The 21,835-nt window shown below is 40.4% G+C and overlaps 1 protein-coding gene across 4 annotated transcripts in view; it reads right to left on the bottom strand.

The window, feature by feature from the left end:
• LOC309512418 (uncharacterized protein) overlaps positions 1–12,725 on the bottom strand; it is a 45,714-nt gene extending 32,989 nt beyond the window's left edge. For 2 of the 4 annotated variants that reach the window (XM_082187982.1, XM_082187985.1), the window contains exons 1-6: positions 12,357–12,724; positions 4,481–4,738; positions 3,996–4,274; positions 3,532–3,822; positions 3,260–3,382; positions 3,063–3,107 (exon numbers count right to left, since the gene is read on the bottom strand). In XM_082187982.1, coding sequence (XP_082044108.1) covers positions 3,063–3,107; positions 3,260–3,382; positions 3,532–3,822; positions 3,996–4,274; positions 4,481–4,738; positions 12,357–12,405 — 1,045 coding nt within the window. In that variant the 5' untranslated portion in view covers positions 12,406–12,724. Of the gene's footprint in view, positions 1–3,062; positions 3,108–3,259; positions 3,383–3,531; positions 3,823–3,995; positions 4,275–4,480; positions 4,739–12,356 lie in introns of all 4 variants that reach the window. The other 2 variants (XM_082187983.1, XM_082187984.1) reach the window with 2 other exon arrangements.
• Between the last annotated feature and the right edge of the window lie 9,110 nt (positions 12,726–21,835).

Here is a 21,835-nt window from a genome sequence, read left to right as displayed (position 1 = left end):
GAATATACATGTAAATGTACATCAAGCACAGCAGCGCAGCAAGCATTTAAGTACCAATTTAAATTTCAAAGTCGCCCCACACTGGTCTCGAACCCACGACCAGAATGGTTCGGGATTCATGACGCATGGTTGAACAGATTGCGCCACCCAGAGGACATGTTTTACAAAGCTGCAGAGGAGAGGTTTCAGTGTAAGAATGAGCACACAAAAGCAAGTTAACCAGATTAGCATGCTAAGCTAGCTTAATGCTAATGCAGCTTATAACATGGTACATCCAATCCTGGCAAAATAGATATCCTGGGATTCGACATGACGCAAGGAATCGATAGACACCAATTTTATGATTTTGTGACAAACTGTTCACAAGTTACAGCCTCTGAACCAATTATGGGTCGACCTCATTAAGTTGGTGACATCATAACTTTTTTTTCCCAGTATAGCAAAAAAATCGGGAACAGTACTTTTATGCGGCTCAGTCCAAAGATCATTTGAGTACATGTTTGGACAAAATTAGCCCAATTTTGAAGGAGGAGTAGCGAAAAAACTTTTTTACATTCGCTCCAATATGGCGGCCAGTCACATTGTTGAAAAATAACATATGAGATATCTTTGAAATCGGCATAAGCCAAGGAATATATTGACATAAAGAAATTAAATTTCAAGCAATGTTAGCAAAAGTTGTAATCGTTTTTTCAAAAAACAATGATATCTCTGGAACACTAGGTGGCGCTGTGATCAAACTTCTCACGTACCTTCGGGCCATGCTAATGACGATCCATACCAAATTTGGTGAAGAAATTTCAAATAGTTTAAAAGATATTGCAAATTATGTCAAAATTCAAAATGGCGGACACGTGGTACATCCCATCATAACAAAATCAATATCCACGGATTCGTCATGACGCCAGGAATCGATAGACACCAAGTTTATAATTTTCTGACAATCCGTTCACAAGTTATTGGCCAAAATATGCATTTTCCATATCTCATGACCCGTAGGTGGCGCTGTTCCCAACTTTGGCATGGAACCTCAGATCATGCTTCCGATGAAGCGTACCAATTTTCGTTTCGATTGATCAAAGTTTGGCCAAGATACAGCCGCTGAACCAATTTTAGGTCGACCTTGTTAACTTTGCGACGTCATAACTTTTGATCAGAGAAGAATAAAAAAAATCGGGGACAGTACTTTTATGCGGCTCAGTCCGAAGATCATTTGAGCCCATGTTTGGACAAAATTAGACCAATTTTGAAGGAGGAGTAGCAAAAAAACTGCATACTGTACTTTTCAAAATGGCCACTACTGTAATGGGCGGAGTCTTAATGTAAGATATTGGTTCTGATCAGCATGATGAGATGAATCAGGTGTACTAAGTTTCATTTTTCTAGATCAAAGGGTTCAAAAGTTATAACCATTTCAATGTTGAATTTTTGAACTGCTGGTGGTGCTATAGAGGCTCAAAAATTGGTCCAAATACTATTCATTAGCATCACTAGAACTGTACCAAATTTCATCATTTTCCTATGTACGGTTCATAGGGCTGCCATAGACTTCCATTTACGGAATAATAATAAGAAAACTAACAGATACAATAGGTGCCTCAGCCCCTTCGGGGCTTGGCCCCTAATTATTGAAGATGCGCCTTTTTTTCTTTTTAAAACAAATCAGTTTAAAACAAATTTCAGTCTTTTTGATAAAACCAAAGCAATTATTTTATAATCATTATTTTGCAACGTATTTGGCTGCCAACTATCAATTAAAATGGGATCTTTATTTGGTTTTGAGGGTGATAAGTCCTTGACACATCAGGGTTGGAGGAAGCAAAGCTCTTTCAAGACTCTCCATAAAAACTTTAAAACAAAAGGAGCTATGGTCTTCCTAAATGCTTTATGAAATTTATGTTACCATCCATTCCTGGAGACTTATTTTTCAAATAATTTATGGCATCAATAATTTCTTCTAATTCTGAGAGGGGGCTTCGTATATTAGAATCCTCAATGCTAAGATGCTTTATGTTGGGCAAGGACTCGAAAAACTCAGTAGTAAATTGTTGACAAAAATTTGAGGTGTAAAGATAACTATAAAATTCAACAAAAATTTGCAATGATTTTGGGGTCCTCAGCAATATTACCATTAATATTCAATTGCTCAATATAATTCTTTTTGGCTTGCATGCCTCTCAAATCTAAAAAATAGGCAGAGCTCTTCTCGCTCTCTTCAAGCCATTCTTTTGTAAATTCCCTCTAATTTAAGTTTCTGCTCAGCAAGTTATGTTTTGTCCATTTCAGAAATTTCCTCTACTTTTTTAGAAGATGGAAATTTTACCTCAAATTTTATCCTCACCAATTTTCCTAATTTTTGCCAGTTCACTACAATACTTAACAAATAAAATAAAATAAAAAATCCGATTTCAAATTGCATTTTTTGAATCATTTTTTATCACAGAAAAGTTCTGAGATCTGTGCGAGGATGACCGTAGTGTGTCTGTCTACAGTGCTATGTTGTTTGGGGATGGAGACTTGCATGGAGTTTCAGGGAGAGATGGAAATTCTTCCTCCACCAGTATTTCATCCAGATCAGTGTCTTGTTTGAGATAATCATGCAAGTTGTCAGTAATCAGATCACTGGAAGGGATCTTCATAAAAGTTTCGGCCACTGCGTGCTGCTGCTAGTTTTGCTAGCAGTGTTAGCATTTACGCTTTGGTTGGACTTTCCAGCCTTCTTTCCAGCACTTTTCCTTTTTTCAGATCCACCCATTGTTGTGTCCGACGAATCACTGTGATATTAGAGTTAGCCATCTTTCAAAGTCTTCTTTGCAACAATGTTACAAGTTAATTTAAGTATTTGGGAATGCAGAGCTGATCAAAACATGTGCAATCAAGGAATCATCTTGGAAACTCCCCGAAATGCTCATTTTCCCATGTGTTGTACATAGACTCAATTTTCATCTTGCGTGGAGGCTGAAATCAATAAAACATTCATTTGGTTCAATTTCTAGATATTTTCCCAAATTAAACTTAAAATGAACATATTGCTGACTTCATTTAAAACATAGTATACTCACATGGAGTAGGGGAGTATTTATTCAGTGACGTCTCAGAGCCTTGTCCTGAATAAGATTAAATAAACCAGAATAAAAAGTCACAATCACAAAACTGTATACGGTAAACATTGAAAGAGCCTCTTCTAAAGGAACATGATGTTTGGTGTCATTTTCTAATTGAGCATCAAACGTAGTGAACTGGACTGTAGAACATTTACCAGCAGCACGTCTCTTCCTCCATATGATGAGTGCAGTTATGATGAGAACAGCCACACACATTAACACCAGCACACTGATAACTGACAGAATGACGGATCCTCCTGGGTCATATTTATCTGTATCTGAAATTAAGGTGAATTAAAAAAAACAGGAAAATAATTACAAAAGCTAAAGATATGTACTGAAATAGTTTTTATTATTAAATCTATGTTGTTGATATCAAAAAGGGCATTTTGTTTGTTTGCTTGCTGGTTTGGGCATTTTTATTTACCAAATATAATGTCCAGTTTGTTGTCCAGATTGAGATGCTTCATTGTACAGTTGTATTTATGTCCTTCACGTAGTTCTTCATCGCTGATCACTAAACTCTTCCTCATCTGGTAAGTTCCGTCTCCGTTGGGCAGAATCTGTCCTCCTGTGATCTGGTCATCATCCACAGGCTGATCGTCTCTGAACAGGGTCAGGTTAATGTGACGGGGGTAAAAGCCAGTGGCCAGACAGCTGATCTGAAGCCCTTGAGCGTCTGGGAGTTTCTTCCTCATGAGTCTGACTCTGGGTTTCACTACAGAGAATAATGAGAAGTTTTACTGTTGTTATTTATTAATGGTTCTCATGTTTCATAACGCATTCCGCATTCAGAGGCATGCATTTTCTGTCAGTACTGCTGTCTGGGTCATATTTGTACTTTTTTTTCTTTCTAAATTATACTGAAGTTAATCAGGTTGATTATCTCACCTTTTCTCATCACATTGTTCTTTTCCAAATACAGGTACCTCTGCAAAGTTTTAATGCAAATAGGATGATAAACATGTTCATATAGAAACTGAATATGAAGCCAGTATACTTGGTCCCATGATATCATCCATGGCTTTTTCAAATGGATATCGTTTTTTTCCAGGTCATAGGTTAACTCCTCCACGCAATGTCCATCAAAAGCATCCCAGGAATGAATTGGACCTGGTTTATCATCATTCAACATTTCACATCCAGCAAGTCTCTGATACACATGTACACCTTCAAATAAAAGAAAAATGTATTTTTATTAGTCCTCACTCTGACACTGACACAATATAAAATGTAGTGAACTGTAAATGAATATTCTGGACTCTATGATTACCCTCTTAAAGTCTTACATTGAATTTTTTAATAAAATAAATAAAACACATAAGCTACATCTGTTATTAAATTATTTGTTAATGATGATAATGTATAGTTCTCACCATCTGTGTGATTGAGGTGTTCATTAACATAAACATCCCGAGTTTTCATGGCATGATACATGTCTTGAAATACAACACCAGCATCCCTATGCTCCTCATCATAGTATTTTGAATCACTGTTAGTGCGATGGACAGGTTTCCATGTGGTTGAGTCATAATATAATATTTCCAGATCATCCAACATCACCACAACACTGAACTCAGGAAATGGTGTCTGTCCAACTATATATGTTGCCAAAGCCATCAGTGAGTGAGAAGCTGTGAATACACAAAGACGAGAAATATAAGTACAGACCATAACATACATTTCATGCTTATCTTCCTCTGGCATTATAACTGAAGAAGAAATTTTATCTTTAAGATGTGTGTGAGTGACCATTAAATGACAATAGAGTAGTGTTGGTATACGTGAAAGGAGGTCAAGGATCAAATTTGATGAACAAGTCTAATAATGTTCCACATATGGTTGAAAAATTGGCCTAGAGACATTCTGAGAAAGATACCCTGTCACTCTGTGTGACTGTATGACTGCTGACCTTTTCTTGCAAGAAAATAAACCTCAAAGACAATTAGTGTAGGCCTATTTGTCTCTTATTCAGAATTGTTTGTTTATTTGCCACAACGATATACATGTGATAAATATTACATCAGTACACAGTATTTATAAATTGTAAAGTTAATTATAAAAGTTGTCATCCACATTAAAATATTCGAGAAGGTTCCTCTGTTAAGAACCTTGTACTTGATGTGGAACAGTGAAACAGAGAAGCAAAAATAGGCAGGATGAATCAAGAGAGATTTGGATGGTGGTTGTAGCATTTAACCATGATAACGGGTGAAAGAATATATAAACAATATTATTTACTATTAATTATTAACAGGCAATGTTGTACTAGAGACCAGCTAATTTGAGTCAGAGTCCAGGCCAAGTCCATATTTGAGTTTATGATAAGACCATGATACTTCAACAATTTCACACGTATTAACAATTGTTCACCAGACAGACACATTATTATAACCTATAGATCTTCCTAAACTTCCTAACTCAATATTTCGCCTTTTCTGTATGTCCAAAAAAAAAAAAGAAAAAAAAAAAGATATTCAAAATCTGAAAAACTATCCAACATTCACAGACAAAATAGGAAAATTGCAACGTTAAAGGGATAGGTCACCCAAATATAAACTCGGTTTACATTTAGGCTACTCACCCTCCAAACTTGTATGAGTTTCAAAAGAAGACATTTTAAAAAACATCTGATTATGTTATTTAACTATAAATAATAAATCACGATGGAATGATAAATTATACATTTGCTATCCTACTGTAAACAACTGTAAGGTAAACATCACAATTAGTCTTTTTATACAGTTTTTGTTTTTTTATGAAACAAAAAGTTGGCTATTTACCTTATTTTTTATATCGTTTGTAAATGTGTCTGGTATCATCCGCTTTCAGTTATATTTAACTGTACAACAGCTCGTTTTCTGTTTAATATTACAAACTGGTAGGGGAGAGCGGGGCACAACCTAACACTTTTTGACTTTCTTAGTTTGTGTAAATCAAAGTATTTATTTTTCCTACATTAATTACTACAATTATGTAGTTTTGTTTTATTAAGACAGTGTATACTTTTTTCTTGATATACCCCGAAAGAATGGAAGTGAAATGTGACAACATGCCCCATAGGTGGGGTACATTGTAACATGACCATATGACAGCTGAAAATGCTATCTGATCTAATCAAGACAAACTAAAATATTTTCTCAATAAAATAAAACTATTAACTTTTTAATATAAAATAATGGCATTTTTTTTTATAATTAAAAGTAAAACAATTTTTGAGTTTGACAACGAACACACCGGAAAACAAAGCTATACAACATAGTTCAAAACATAATAATAATTAATAATTTCTGAACATTGACTCTCAGTCTTTATTCACCTTTTTCTCAAGTTTTCTCAATAGAATTCATAAAAGTATGAATAGAATAGCATTGTTCTAATAGGGGCACATTGTAACGCGTTACAACCAAGCGGCAACATTCTAATCTGAAAAATGAAGCCTACCCGGAAGTGCGAAAAACTGCAATACATCGAAAATCCAATAGGGGCAGGTCCCAAAAGGGAGCAAATGTCCATACACCCCCATGTTAAAATGTCCGTTTTCACAGCATAAATTCATGTTTTTACAGGTTGGTCCCATGGACTTTTATTGTATTTTTCGATAGGTTCCGAGTGCCTGACAACTGTGAGGGGGGTGAATTTTTTTCTAACTCGTTAGTTTAGATCGTATTTAGATATAAAATGTATGACAAATAAGGGCGCGATTGACAGCTTGATTGACAGCTGACAACGAGCATATAGGCTGCGCCGAGTGGAATTCCTGAAATTTGACGTCTCGGCCATGATCTGACACAACACACATCATACCTGTAAGTTATCCTTTCTGAACATTTGTATTGAAATATGGCGCCGCCCATACCCCCCATAAACGGCCTTCAGAACCGTTCTTCAGAAGTCTATGGGTGACGTCACAGACGCTTTGTCCATATTTTTTACAGTCTATGGTTACAACATGCCCCACCTGCACAACTGGGATTAGTGTCTTCTGCTAGTTAGCGAAGAACCATATCAACTGTTAAATAACATAATTGAAGATTAAAATAATATCAGATTTGAAATTTAAAATAAACACCAAAAACAGACATGAAAAATGAACATAGGTCAGAAATGTACTTTTGCTATGGTTAAATAAATGTTCAGTGATTTTTTTCTCTATATAGGCTAGTAGTGTTAATATGGCAACTAACACTAAGTTTCGTCATGCTAGTATGTGTGGAAGCAGGGGCGTAGCACCAAATTTTGGGCCCTGGGTACAAACCATCTTGCTGGGCCCCCGTACCAAATACCATAGTGATACCAATGGGTGGGGTATTGCATTTTTATCATAAAAACACTTAAAATGTAAACAAAATAAGCCACACTCTGATTAATATATTTTTGTTTTATTGTCAAAAGTACAAGATAATTGATGATTATTTGTCTGTTTAAAATAAATGCAGACTATAGAATCACAGGGTACACTAACCGCCAAACTAGACATTCAGTCTTTGAATTACGTTTCATCATTTTCAATCATTAAGATGTGCATTAAACTGAGAACAATCCTGTACTTAATGTAAGAGCGTGCGCGAGCTTATTTGCATAACATTGCTGTAAAATAGGCGCTAACGATCTGTGTTTTCGCGGGTGTTAGATTTTGACAATGGAGGGAAATATACAGTGTTTTCATGTAAACTTCTGACTCTGGGGAGAACTGCAGCAGAAGAGGAGACAAGCTGCGCAGCTGCCTGGAGTGGCAGTGTATACGCTGATTTCACGCAGCCGTTATTTTGAAATCGAAAGCGAGGCTCCGGTGGGAAGAAAACCGGAAGTGTCGCCTTTAATCACAGGAGAGTCGTGAATGCGATGGCGTATTGTTGTGTTTAATGATGTTGTGTCAATTCTAAAAATGTACATACATTTCTTTCATACTTTAGACTATATACAGTGAAATTAATTTATAAATAAAATAAATTTTTTATATATAATTCAGAATGTTAAAACAGAAGCAGGAATGAACTATATACATATCCTATATTGAATATTAACATCCAATAGTGTAAATCGCGGCAGCAGCTTCAGGTTGGTAATCCAAGGCATTGTTGTTTATCTTTACTTCCGGGGTTCTTCCCACCGGAGCCTCACTTTCGATTTCAAAATGGCGGCTGCGTGAAATCAGCGTATTGAGCTCCCAGCTCCGCCTGCTTCTCACTCCGTTATTTACCCAAACATTGTTTGCTCGCTATGTAGGTTGTGATACTATAAAGTATTGATATATAATTCAAATAAAGTACGAACATAAATGTATGCTATTCTACCTGGAGTAGATATTTATGTTAAAACAATGTCAATGCTCGATGATGCATTTGGAGCTCACCTTTCTTTTAAAAAAACTGAGTGAGCAACTGCTTGCCCTCATTTGCCTTTCTCTCTTTAATCTTCTTTTCTTTTCGTTTTTGAGCCCCTGATTTTCCTTTATTAAGGAAAGACATGACTCTTCCCCTGTCTTCCTAGTTCCTATCACGGCTCACTCCAACTCCTGTCTCATCAACTGATTCACCGACCGCAGGCAGGTCCGCAGCAGAAGCACCTGAACTGCGGGTCGTACCATTTACATTGATTCGAGAGGGGTGGTGGGGCCCTGCACAGCATGAAAATGACTTTTTTTTATACCAAACCAGTACCTAACTACAAGTTTAGTTTTGCACAGGAACATTTTTATTTGTACATAAATGCTATACAAATGTTAGTGCATATATATGTATGTATAGAAAACTGACTTCCAAGGCCCCCCCCCCCCCTGCCTTGGGCCCTGGGTACTCGGTATGGAAGCAGATTAGTCTCAAATATAATTCACGCAAAAAACATGATTCACAAATGCGTAGACAATTTCACATGCATGAAACCTAATTCACGTGCACACAAAAAAAATCCACGTGCGTGAAAAAAATATATATTCACAAAAAGCAATTCACATGCGCAAAATAAAATTATATACTCATAAAATACATTTCACAAATGCAAAACACAATTTGTAGATATACAACTGTGCACAAAAACCTTTGAATGTTTAAAATGTACGAGTGTATCCTTGCATTTGAATGTGCAAATCGTCATTCACGTACGAATCGCCTTAGATATGTGTGTTTTTGAGACTTTGCTGGCAGCATAACACCCGTAACACAGAGCAGTCGTACTCTTTAGCCAATCAGATTTAAGCTTATCAATCGACCAATCAGTATCACGTGAGGGCGGGCCTACCTACATGTTACGTCATCAGCTTTCGACCAGTTCATGGCTGAGCAGAGGTAAGTGCAGTTAATCGTTCATTTCTGTGTTAACTGAAGTTAATAAAGTTTGAGATCAGTTGAAGCAATAGTTTATGAACTATTAACTGATGTAAGCAAGTGTTGTTGTAATCAGATGTCCCATATCGTGTCAAAAATGAAGAAGAATGATGCTTGTTTTGTTGTATGAAGGTACAGACAGCTCTCACAGTACAGCTACAATCACGCTAATGATTGCAAAACAATCATCTATGGTCAATACCCATCGAGATTGTTCTTTAAATAGTGAATAGACCTATTTTAATGAGCAGCCAGTGTTTTTGCCATTTGTGTATGATGTTAAATTATTATTAACACTTGTTTCCCTGCATTTTATCAGGATTACTCACCTTTGGTGTGACATCTGGATAGCAGTCACGAACATCTTAATTCATGTTGTTTCTTAATTCTCTTTTATACTTTATTTTTATTTTTTATTTATGTCTTAATTGGTAACAGTTTATTAAAACGTTTCATTAGTTAACATGAACTAATAATGAACTGCACGTGAACAGCCTTTATTATTTTTTATTAATGTTAACATTTACTAATACTTCATTAAAATCTTGTTAACATTAGTAAATGCACTGTAAACTAACAATGAACAGCTGTATTTTTAACTAACGTTAATAAAGATTAACAAACACAGCAACAAATGTATTGCTCATGGTTATTTAATACATGAACTAATGTTAACTAAGTTATTGTACCTTATTGTAGAGTGTTAGCAATATATTCAACATGCATTTCCTTATGTTTTGTGCTGTATTGTCATCGCAAGGTTTTTAAATAAGGTTTTTTATTGTCATCTTAAGGTCTCAGGACAATATTGTGAAGCATTAATTTAACTTTGCCTAGTAAAATAGACAAATCTGATTTTATGCTGATGAGACAAAGGTACTTATCATAGAGAGGCAATTAAGATTATGCGACTAAGATTACTCAGTAAACTCTATTCAAATACCATCACTTAATTCCCCACGTCCTCTGTCTGCAACTCTTGTACTATAGGGTTTTAGTACTTTAAATATCAGGACAAAATCTTATATGTCCTAACAGAGAGGTCTACTGATGACCGAACTGAACACAATTCATTTTTTAGCTTTTCACTTGATGTATTACACTTATATTTATATACTCTAAAAGCAAAGTACACTCTGACTGGATCTCACAACTCCTGAAGAGACGTATATTTCTCTGTACTGAATATTGTGCTTCACAGTTTAGACTGTCAGTTCATGATCTTCATATGTAACAGGAACATTAATCATGATCAAGTCATTTTAGATATTTTATTCCCAAAGGATTCAGAAACTTTCTAATTAATAAAACGTGTACATCAAATTGAACTATTTCTGAATCTTTTAATTCTTACAAGAACATTTAATAATGCATGCATAGCAAGGCTTTATTCCTTAAGCGTGTACATATAGTCCGCAGGAGACAAATTAATACAGTAACAATGCATCACTTTCAACCACTTGTTGAAACAACTGTCAAAATGGATGGCTTGCAACATGACTGTTTTCAAAGAATTACAGTAGAAATGGTAAGATCACAGTACTGGTTGTCTGCAACTTCATACATCATCTGTCTTGGAAATCTGAAACAATAAAACTACATAATATATGCAGATCAAAACATGTCTCCTATATATGCACGTCATTACATACATTATCATAGGTTGAATGTGTGGTGGACAGAACATTATATTTTTAGCTAATTACTTTATACATAAATGTAGATTCTTTAAATCCCCTCCTTTATTTATTATATTTAGAAACGAATTAAAATACTTCTCAGATGCCCTTTCAAAAATGAAAAATCGAAGTGCGATAAAATTGTATAAGTTGTTAGTATTGTATAACCTGTTTTAATTTAATTTAATCTATTTATTTTTATTTATTTATTTTCTTCTTTATTTGTGTTGAGCCTTTCACGCCTGTAATTTCTTGGTATAATAACTGACTTGTGCCATTTTGTTGTATTCAGATTTTGTAATTAATAAAAAAAAAAAAAAAAAAAAAAAAAAAAAATGTGTGGTGGACAGGACATGAAAATCCATCAATACTAAAAATAAATGTTTATATTCACATGTGGACTAAACAGCAGTTAATAAACTATTGCTTCAACTGATCTCAAACTTTATTAACTTCAGTTAACACAGAAATGAACTATTAACTGCACTTACCTCTGCTCAGCCATGAACTGGTCGAAAGCTGATGACGTAACATGTAGGTAGGCCCGCCCTCACGTGATACTGATTGGTCGATTGATAAGCTTAAATCTGATTGGCTAAAGAGTACGACTGCTCTGTGTTACGAGTGTTATGCTGCCAGGAAAGTCTCAAAACACACACACACACACACACACACACACACATATCTAAGGCGATTCGTACGTGAATGACGATTTGCACATTCAAATGCAAGGATACACTCGTACATTTTAAACATTCAAAGGTTTTTGTGCACAGTTGTATATCTACGAATTGTGTTTTGCATTTGTGAAATGTATTTTATGAGTATATAATTTTATTTTGCGCATGTGAATTGCTTTTTGTGAATATATATTTTTTTTCACGCACGTGGATTTTTTTTGTGTGCACGTGAATTAGGTTTCATGCATGTGAAATTGTCTACGCATTTGTGAATCATGTTTTTTGTGTGAATTATATTTGAGACTAATCTGCTTCCATAACTCGGTACCCTTTACCCCCCCTTTACGACGCCCCTGTGTGGAAGTATTTAAAACAAGGGTGTTACAACTAGCCCCGCGTTAGTTTGAGCCCCGCTCTCCCCCTATTTCATATTATATGTATTGTCATAATTATAAACACACTTGTTTGTAGCACAAATAGTTTTACTATTCTCACACACATTAATAGAAAATAGCTTACTTCCGCGTTGCAAAATAAGGTGGATAGTAAAGTATTAAATGAACTTACCTGCATTGACAACTGTCAAGCATGACAGCAGATACACAATCTTGAGCATTCTTTAAATGAACGAATCCAGGTGTTATGGATAATCTCTGTAAAAAAAAAAAAAAAAAAAAAAAAAAAAAAAATGATGTGCGTGCACGCGCTTGTCCCTTCTTAACACGATCCCAAGTTGATGCAAAATCGGTCTTCAGAAAAACAGGTGTTGTGTAGCCTTCTTCTATGTTCTTTGATAATTATCGTCTAAAACTAGCTGCTTAAAGTTAAAAGACACTAGTGAAAGTTTCTTCCTCAAGACGTGTTAACCATCTTTCGTTTTATTTCGAATTTCACTTCTGTGTGGGTGGTAGGCCTAAGTACATAATTTTGCTGTAATAAAGTTGTGAATATGATTTATGAACATATAGTGTCATAGGCTACGCCTATCTCGCGTGGGTTGTGCTTGGGTCGGTGTGTTGGCGAATGGCGATAAAGAGCAATGCGGACATTGAATCCTATAGAGACTTTTTGATAATACTTTACACTGAGGTTTCATTTATTAATGTATTGACTAACATGAACTAACCATGAGCAATATATTTGTTACTGTAGGCTATAATCTGTAATCTAACGTTATTGTTAATAAAAATACAGCTTGTTTGTTCATTTTCACAGTGCATTAACAAATAGCCTACAACTATTTTTTAATAATGCTGTAGTGCTGTTCATTATTAGTTAATGTTAACAAATGTAGCCTAGTTAACTAATGTTAAAACGAAGATAAATATATGAATAGGCTTGTGTAACCCAGGTCAGAATTGAGCTGATCAGAAAAATAAATATAATTTGCAATAATTAGATTTTCTCTCAAACTACTGAGAATTTATATAATGTGTAGTGTTATCAAAGTCCTTCTGCTGCATTATGAGCATCAAAATAATTAAAATAACTATAATAATCAAAGTGTGACATTTAAGATGGACACTGTAAAGTAAAAGAGATTAAAAAGTGACATCAACCTAAAATCAAATTTAAGTTAAGCTAATTAAAAATACAAATACTTATATAAAGATTATACTTGTTTAGATTACTGAGAATTACTACAGCTTTTAAAGCAATAACAACATTTTGGAGAAAGCAAGAATCCCCTGCAGTTTTAAATGATTGGTTAGATTTAGTCACCATATGAAGTGGATCAAAAAAGTTCATCAAAGTTGTACTATAAGACAAGAACGGGTATTGTTCAAAATTCATGTATAACTTTGATGAAAGGTTTTGATCCACTTCAAACGTTGACTTCTATAGTTTCTAAAGTACACTATGGAGAGGATAACATGAAATTAAGGGCAAAAGTATACATTTTGATATGGGCACCTCTTAAATCAAAGAATATTCTAAATAAATGAATATATATTACATTAATTACCTTTTTTATTTAGGCCTAACCCCTCCCTCCCTTTTAATTTACTTATTTATTATTTTATTTAATATTATTATTATTTGTTGTTGTTTAAATAATATTACTTGAATTCCTAGGAATTATGTGTAATTATAAGAGTTTGATATACATGTGAATGTTATTTTTTTATTCATATTTTTTCTCTTTTTTAATTTTTTCCTTTTTTTCATAAAGTGTCTAACTATAGTACTTATTGTTTATTTTTCTAATTGTTTTTTTTTATGTGTTGGTGGAGGGTATTATTACAAAGGGGAAAAATAAAGGAAAAGAAAGTAGAAAGAAAAATAAGGAACAATTATTATGTCTTATTTAATGAATTGTCCAATTGTATATTTGTGTTTGAATTGAAAGACATAATATAGTATATTAAATATATATTGTAATGGGGTAAATCAAATGTAGGCTATACTGTAGGCCAATTACTAAGCTCAGATTCATCTTACCAGTTTAAATTTATTTTAAAATTTATTTTAATTTTGTGATTTTAACTTCTGCTTTAAAAAACTTTATTTTTTTATTTTTTTTATTGTAATGTTCAAATGCTCTTTTAATAACCATAAAATGTACTACAGCTGCCAAACAAAACCAGAGAGAAATGTATTCATATATTTTAAAACAATCTAATTAAATCTTGGGCACAAAACATTCAGCCAGTAAGAAATGAAAACCTTTAGGATATATATATATATATATATATATATATATGTGTATGTACAGTATGTAGGCTATATATGTATAAACTTTGTAGGCTACAATAATACATTTTGCAAGACCTACAAACGTGTTAAATTTTATTGTATAATATCAATTGTTTATGTTTATATATATATATATACATAGGCCTACACAGCGTTAACAAAAAAAAAATATATATGCGTTAACGAAACATTTCATATACAACATAATTGAACACGTTTGCCAGTCTATATTGTATGATTTATCATTGTAGCCTTATTTAAGTTGATTTTCTGTGTACAGTATTTATTTTTGGACTGATAGTGGTTAATAAAGTCAAATAATGGTATGCGAGAGAGTGAGTGGTAATATCATTGTGTTAGAAGAGGATGTGCCTGAGAGTTAGCCTGCGCTGGACCAGGTTAGTTTCCCGGCATAAGTTGCCGGAGTGACTGAGCTTGAGCTATATGTTAAATTAGCTTTATGAAACCAAATCATTTGACAATGAGTCAGACTAACTGAAATAAGCCTGGCTTATGATACACAAAGAAAAAAAGTATCTACAGCGCACTACATAGCACTACCGGTTACACGTGCTTATAAGTTATTTTACGAGGAGAGTGTAGATACAAGTATATTTATAGATTAGGGGATATGAATGCTGATATATCTGACAATGATTCTTTGTTTGGCCAACGTCTAAGCTTAAACCTTGTCTGTGAAACTAGGGTTCTCTTACGAGAGGTACTCTCGTACTGCGTAAATCTTACGCTAGGGGAAAATCTCTTTTCCGCGAGATACTGAAGCCAAAAAATTATCCTTAATTTTGAAATAATGTAAAACGCGTTGCGGCAGCATGCAGACATAGGCGAGACAGCTCGCGCGCCTATTGGCTGCCCTGCGGCAACTGCAGCAGCCTATCGATAAGGCCCTATCGTGACGTCATCACCAATGGGGGCGCTTCGCGCCCAATACGTCACGTCCCGCCGAAACGGGCGTGGCCTGGGGCTATAAATATAGCATCGAAAGGCTAGCTTACCGATTTTTCATCTCTTCAGCGGAGCTCACGCATCGCTGGATCCAGAGAGAAGAAGCCGCGCCGTGGAAAAAGCATTTCAGCGGGACGAGTTCGGTACCTGGAGTCGCTGGCCGCGCCGCCTTCAACCGCCGTTCCTGCTACGCTATCCGGCGTCATATCCTTTCATTGCATAGTGTGTGTTCGCCGCCGCGACTTTTTCAAGATGTCTCGTCCATCCTGTGGCTCGTGCCGAGCCCCACTCAGCGACGGGGACCGCCATGTCATCTGCGTTTCCTGCCTGGGTGAAGGACATGCAGCTCTAGCGCTCGCCGACGGCGGATGCCCTCACTGCGAGCTTATGCCTATGGCGACTCTGAGGACTCGCATGGCAACTTTCCTCGAGCCTGCACTTCCCGCTGCGACGCCGCGCCGTAAAAAGCGCCGTGCTCAGCGGATCCCTGAGCCTCCCACCGAGAAAAGCTCGCCGGTGCGCCTGCCAGCTTCGCCGTCTGCTTCTCTCGAGTCTCTCACTCCCGGACAGTGGCCGCCGCTGGCCGCCGCTTCCGCCGGAGATGACAAGGAAGAAGCGGCAGTTTTCGAGGAGGACAACTGCTCTATCCTGGCTTCGGACAGCGAGGATTGGGCGAGCTCTGTGGACCTCGCCCCTTCTTCTGCCCGCGAGTCGTCAGGAAAACGGGCCAGTATTGAAGCTGAGCTGATGCGTCTGCTCACACAGGCCACAGAGAGCCTCGGCCTCGAGTGGTCCGCGCCCACCGAGCCTACACGCAACCGTCTGGACGGTTGTTTCTTACAAGGGGACCGCGTTTCCACGCCCTCAAGACCCGCCCCGTTTCTTCCTGAGCTTCATGAAGAACTGGCAAAGTCTTGGAGCGCCCCTTTCTCAGCCAGGCTGCGCTCCTCTGCTTCAGCGGCATTCTCCGTGGTGGACGGTGCCAAAGACAGAGGATACCTCGCTCTCCCTCTGGTGGAGGAGGCAGTAGCAGCCCATCTTTGCCCGCCCTCTGCTGGACGGCGGACTAAGACGGCGCTACCTTCAAAAGCCTGCCGCGCTACTTCTACCCTGCACAGTCGCGCTTACACCGCCGCTGGGCAGGCTGCATCAGCGCTACACACTATGGCCACTCTCCAGATCTTCCAAGCTAACCTTCTCCGAAAGCTGGACGAGGAAGGCACGGAAGCAGTCAACGTGGCGGATTTAAGGAGCGCTACGGACCTCGCTCTCCGCGCTACAAAATCCGCTGCACAGGCCATAGGGCGGAACATGGTCTCTCTCACCGTTGCTGAGAGACACCTCTGGCTGACGCTTTCAGAAATGCCGGACTCGGAGCGCTCTGTGTTCCTCGACGCCCCCGTTTCTGCTACTGGCCTCTTTGGATCGTCCGTCAAAGATTTCGCGGACAGATTCGCTGAGGTACAAAAGACGTCGCAGGCCATGAAGCACTTCTTGCCAAAGCGCTCTAGCTCCGCATCAGGCCGCTCTAAACAGCCGTCTGCTCGCAGCTCGCAGCTGCCGCCCCCCGCCGCCGCTTCACAGCGTCGACAGGCCCGGGACCAGAGACCACGCTCTCGCTCTGCCGGCCGCCGCCCCCCACAGCGTGGGACTCGGCCGAAGATTGAGATGAAGCCCGAGGCCTCAAAGTCTTCCTAGCCAGCTTAGGAAAACGACGGTGTTCAAGCCCCGCTGCGGCCGGGTTTCCACCAAAACTTCTCGCTCGTCCAGTTCCATTACATGCGACTGTTCCAGTGTACTCTACAGTAAACAAGTCGGTTACATTACCCGCTTGCCTGTACACAAACGCCGTTTTCACGGCGACCCAGATAAATCCTGTAAAGAGCGTATTTTCTGGTATTCCGGCCACGGCCGACGGTGTTATGAGTGTAGTAAAAATGCTCACTGCCCAGTGCCCATTTCTACACACAGACACAGCCCGCCCCACAGGGCTCGCGCACATAAAATCGACTCATGTCGATTGCGCACAGAATGTAGTGAGCGTGCCCACGTCCCAGTGCCCCCAAACACTACACGCTGCATGTCTCTCGGTTTCTGTAAAAACGAAACCAACACACATACAGCCGACTCAGGTCGATGGTGTTTTCAGTGCAAATGTGCCCGCTGTCCTGCGCCCACATTCACTCACAGACATGACGAATCCCTCGGTTTCCCCCACGCTCGCCGTCTCTCAGCTACCTGCCGTGAGAGAGCCGAGCGCGGGCGAACCGCCCGCTGTGATCAAAACACTCCCCGCCTCGAGCGCTGCAAATGCGGTGTCTATAATACAGCATACCGAAGCTCCCCGGTCGCCACTATGTCACGACCAGAGCTCCGATCTCATTCAACCCTTAGCTATGCATGCACATGCGTGGGCAAAGCTTCCCGGTGTATCAGAATGGGTGCTGAACATTATAGAAAGAGGCTATTCGCTACAGTTCGCTCGACGTCCCCGCCGTTGTGCGGTGCGAGTCGAAACCACGGTAGAAAAGGAAGTAGCAAGTGTACTTCGTACCGAAATTGCGAAACTGTTGAGCAAAGGGGCAATAGAGCCTTTATCTCAAGCTCAGAGCGAAGGGGGGCTATACAGCAGATATTTTCTGGTTCCGAAAAAAGACGGGGGTCTCAGACCCATTCTAGATCTAAGACAACTGAACGAAGCGCTTTCAAAACGCCGGTTCAGAATGCTCACAACCAAGAAAATCCTCGCGGAAAAAATTCGCCACGGGGACTGGTTTGTGTCAATAGATCTGAAAGACGCGTATTTCCAAATACAAATAGCGTCACGTCACAGGCGATTTTTGAGATTCGCCTTCGAGGGCCAGGCTTATCAATACACAGTCCTACCGTTTGGCCTGTCCCTAGCACCCCGTACATTCACGAAGTGCATGGACGCAGCCCTCGCTCCCCTGAAACTTCGGGGAATGCGAGTTTTGAACTACTTGGACGATTGGCTGGTTCTAGCTCAGTCACATACGGAGCTCATAGAACACAGAACCATTTTACTCGAACATCTCGAGAATCTGGGTCTCAAAGTCAACTGGGCGAAAAGTTCACTGTCTCCCAGTCAGAGAATATCTTTTCTGGGCACAGAACTGGACTCGCTGTCAATGACAGCTCAAATATCGCTACAGCGCAGATTGACTATTCAGCGCATGACAGAAACCTTCCGCCGCTGCACTATAGTCCCGCTAAAGAAGTTTCAAAGGATGCTCGGTCTCATGGCAGCAGCATCCACAGTTCTCCAGCTGGGTCTGCTTCGCATGCGCCCACTGCAGTTCTGGCTACAAGCGCGAGTACCGCGTCGAGCGTGGACTTTAGGTCTCTTTCGCCTCAAGGTCGATCAAAAATGCGTCTCAGCACTGATACCCTGGAGAGCGACCGACTGGTACCAGTCAGGTGTAAGCCTGGGGACTTCCTCGAGTTTGAAGGTGGTGTCCACGGACGCCTCCACCTCGGGATGGGGAGCACTGCTCGAGGGCAGACCGTTTTTCGGCCAGTGGTCAGAACGGGAAAAGCTTCTGCACATAAACTGCCTGGAAATGATGGCAGTCGACAACGCGCTGAGGCGCTTTCGTCCCCAAATATCAGGACACCACGTCTTGGTCCGCTCGGACAACATGTCAGTGGTAGCCTACATAAATCGCCAGGGAGGCATCACATCCCGAAACCTGTACAGGTTAGCGAAACGCCTCCTGGTATGGGCTCAGCACAATTTGCGCTCGCTCAGGGCAGCGCATGTGCCTGGCCACCTGAATGTGGGACCAGACAGACTGTCCAGGAACAATGTTCCAGCAGGAGAATGGTCACTGCATCCGCAGACAGTCCAACTGCTGTGGCAGACATTCGGCAGAGCAAAGATAGACCTGTTTGCGTCTCAAGAAAACGCTCACTGCCCGGAATTTTTCTCCAAGAGCAGGGATGCGCTGGCCCACGTCTGGCCCCGCTGCCCGCTCTATGCTTTTCCCCCCATCACGCTCCTACCTCAGGTATTAGAGCGGATCAGGGAAAGCAGATGCTCAGTGTTACTGGTTGCTCCGTTCTGGAAGAACCAGGCTTGGTTCCCAGTTCTTATGCAGCTGACGAGCAATGCCCCATGGCCAATACCAGTGAGGAGGGACCTCCTCTCTCAAGCCAGGGGCTCGATCTGGCATCCTCGCCCGGAGCTTTGGTCCCTACATGCGTGGGCCATCAACGGGTACCCTCTGATATCCCAGAGGGAGTGTTAAACACGATCATGCAGGCTAGAGCTCCCTCTACGAGACGGCTCTATTCCTCAAAATGGTCAGTGTTCTCCAGCTGGTGCACAGCACGCGGCTTTTCACCCCTGGACTGTGGAGTGACGGAGGTTCTCTCCTTCCTACAAGAGCTACTGGATGAAGGCAGAGCCCCATCCACGCTCAAAGTCTATGTGGCGGCTATAGCAGCGTTTTCCAAACCAACGCTTGGTCAGTCACTGGGAAGGAACGATCTGGTCATTCGGTTCCTTAGAGGAGCTAAGAGGTTAAATCCTCCCAGACCTCCCTCAGTCCCCATATGGGACCTTTCTACGGTCTTGGAGGCCATGAAGGGTGCCCCATTTGAGCCAATCCAGTCAATAGATATCAAACACTTGTCTTTCAAAACGGTGTTTCTTCTGGCTCTCGCTTCAGTGAAGCGCATAGGGGACTTACAAGCGCTCTCAGTGAGCGCGACGTGTATGGAGTTTGGGCCAAATGACTCGAAAGTCATACTCAAACCAAGGCACGGGTACGTCCCTAAATCCCTCAACACACCGTTCAGGGCCCAGGTAATTTCCCTGTCTGCCCTGCCGGTCTCTAACGAGGAGAAGGACGCCAGCTTCCTTTGCCCAGTCAGGGCGTTAAGGGCTTATGTGTCCCGCACGTCTGTTTTCAGACAGACGGAGCAGCTCTTTGTTTCACTCTACGGACGTTCTAAGGGACTCGCCGTGTTGAAACAGAGTCTATCTAGATGGATAGTCGATGCTATAGCGCTGGCTTACACCTCTAAGGGCTTGCAGTGCCCATTAGGTGTCAGAGCGCACTCCACGAGAGGCGTGGCCTCGTCGTGGGCTTGGTCTAGTGGGATTGCCTTGCAAGATATCTGTATGGCGGCAGGCTGGGCCTCCCCGTCTACATTTATAAGGTTTTATAACCTAGAGGTTCCCGCTCTGCAAGCTAAGCTGCTTTCAGTCTGAAAATCGGTACTGTCTGCCCCGAGTGCGTCTGGCCCAGAATACCGAAATGGCTCGAGCAACGCTCGTTTAGATCGCGCAGCTCTACGGGCAGTGTGTAAGACCCACTATATTCATCAGTCCAGGCCGGGGTCGCCCTGACTGAATAAAATACCATCACTATAACTGTTTCTTATAGGATGCTGCATTATAGGAATGATGCTATTCTAGCCACTCTTCCTGGGCTCTCTGTGAGTCACTTATGATCATGTACTACATGAGCCCGGGCACTTGCACTTGGGACTTTGGTGCTGGATCATAGCATGCACGGCGTTTTACACTGTTTCCCCTAGCGTAAGATTTACGCAGTACGAGAGTACCTCTCGTAAGAGAACGTACTCGGTTACTAACGTAACCTCGGTTCTCTCTAGAGAGGAAACGAGTACTGCGTATCTTGCCGTGCCTGCGCACGCTCCGGTTCGCTCCGGCGATGAAAAACCGGTAAGCTAGCCTTTCGATGCTATATTTATAGCCCCAGGCCACGCCCGTTTCGGCGGGACGTGACGTATTGGGCGCGAAGCGCCCCCATTGGTGATGACGTCACGATAGGGCCTTATCGATAGGCTGCTGCAGTTGCCGCAGGGCAGCCAATAGGCGCGCGAGCTGTCTCGCCTATGTCTGCATGCTGCCGCAACGCGTTTTACATTATTTCAAAATTAAGGATAATTTTTTGGCTTCAGTATCTCGCGGAAAAGAGATTTTCCCCTAGCGTAAGATTTACGCAGTACTCGTTTCCTCTCTAGAGAGAACCGAGGTTACGTTAGTAACCGAGTACGTTTCATAGCCTACCTGTGGCCTAATAAAATGTATATAAGCTAGCCTGGTGTGAGTATGCTTTCATCCTTAACTTGTGAATCTCATAGACAGTAAAAGAAATGGACACAGCGACCCCATTGGATTCAACGGAGACAAAGTGAAGTCAATTAGAAACTCTTACTTCCTGGGGGTCGAGCGTACTGCGCAGACTCAAACTGAGCTTGACGACGCAGATGTGACGTGAGCAACCCGTCTGTCTTCTAGTAGCTGTGCCAAGAGAAATCTGAATCATTCCCTTCCGAAACTTGCAGAGACAGAGAGTGTGAGTAGGAGGTGTCCATGAGCTAGGAGCAGG

This window comes from Leuciscus leuciscus (assembly GCF_965113295.1).
Source record: "Leuciscus leuciscus genome assembly, chromosome: 13".
Taxonomy (NCBI): Eukaryota; Metazoa; Chordata; class Actinopteri; order Cypriniformes; family Leuciscidae; genus Leuciscus; species Leuciscus leuciscus.
This window is presented reverse-complemented; position numbering and strand designations above follow the sequence as displayed.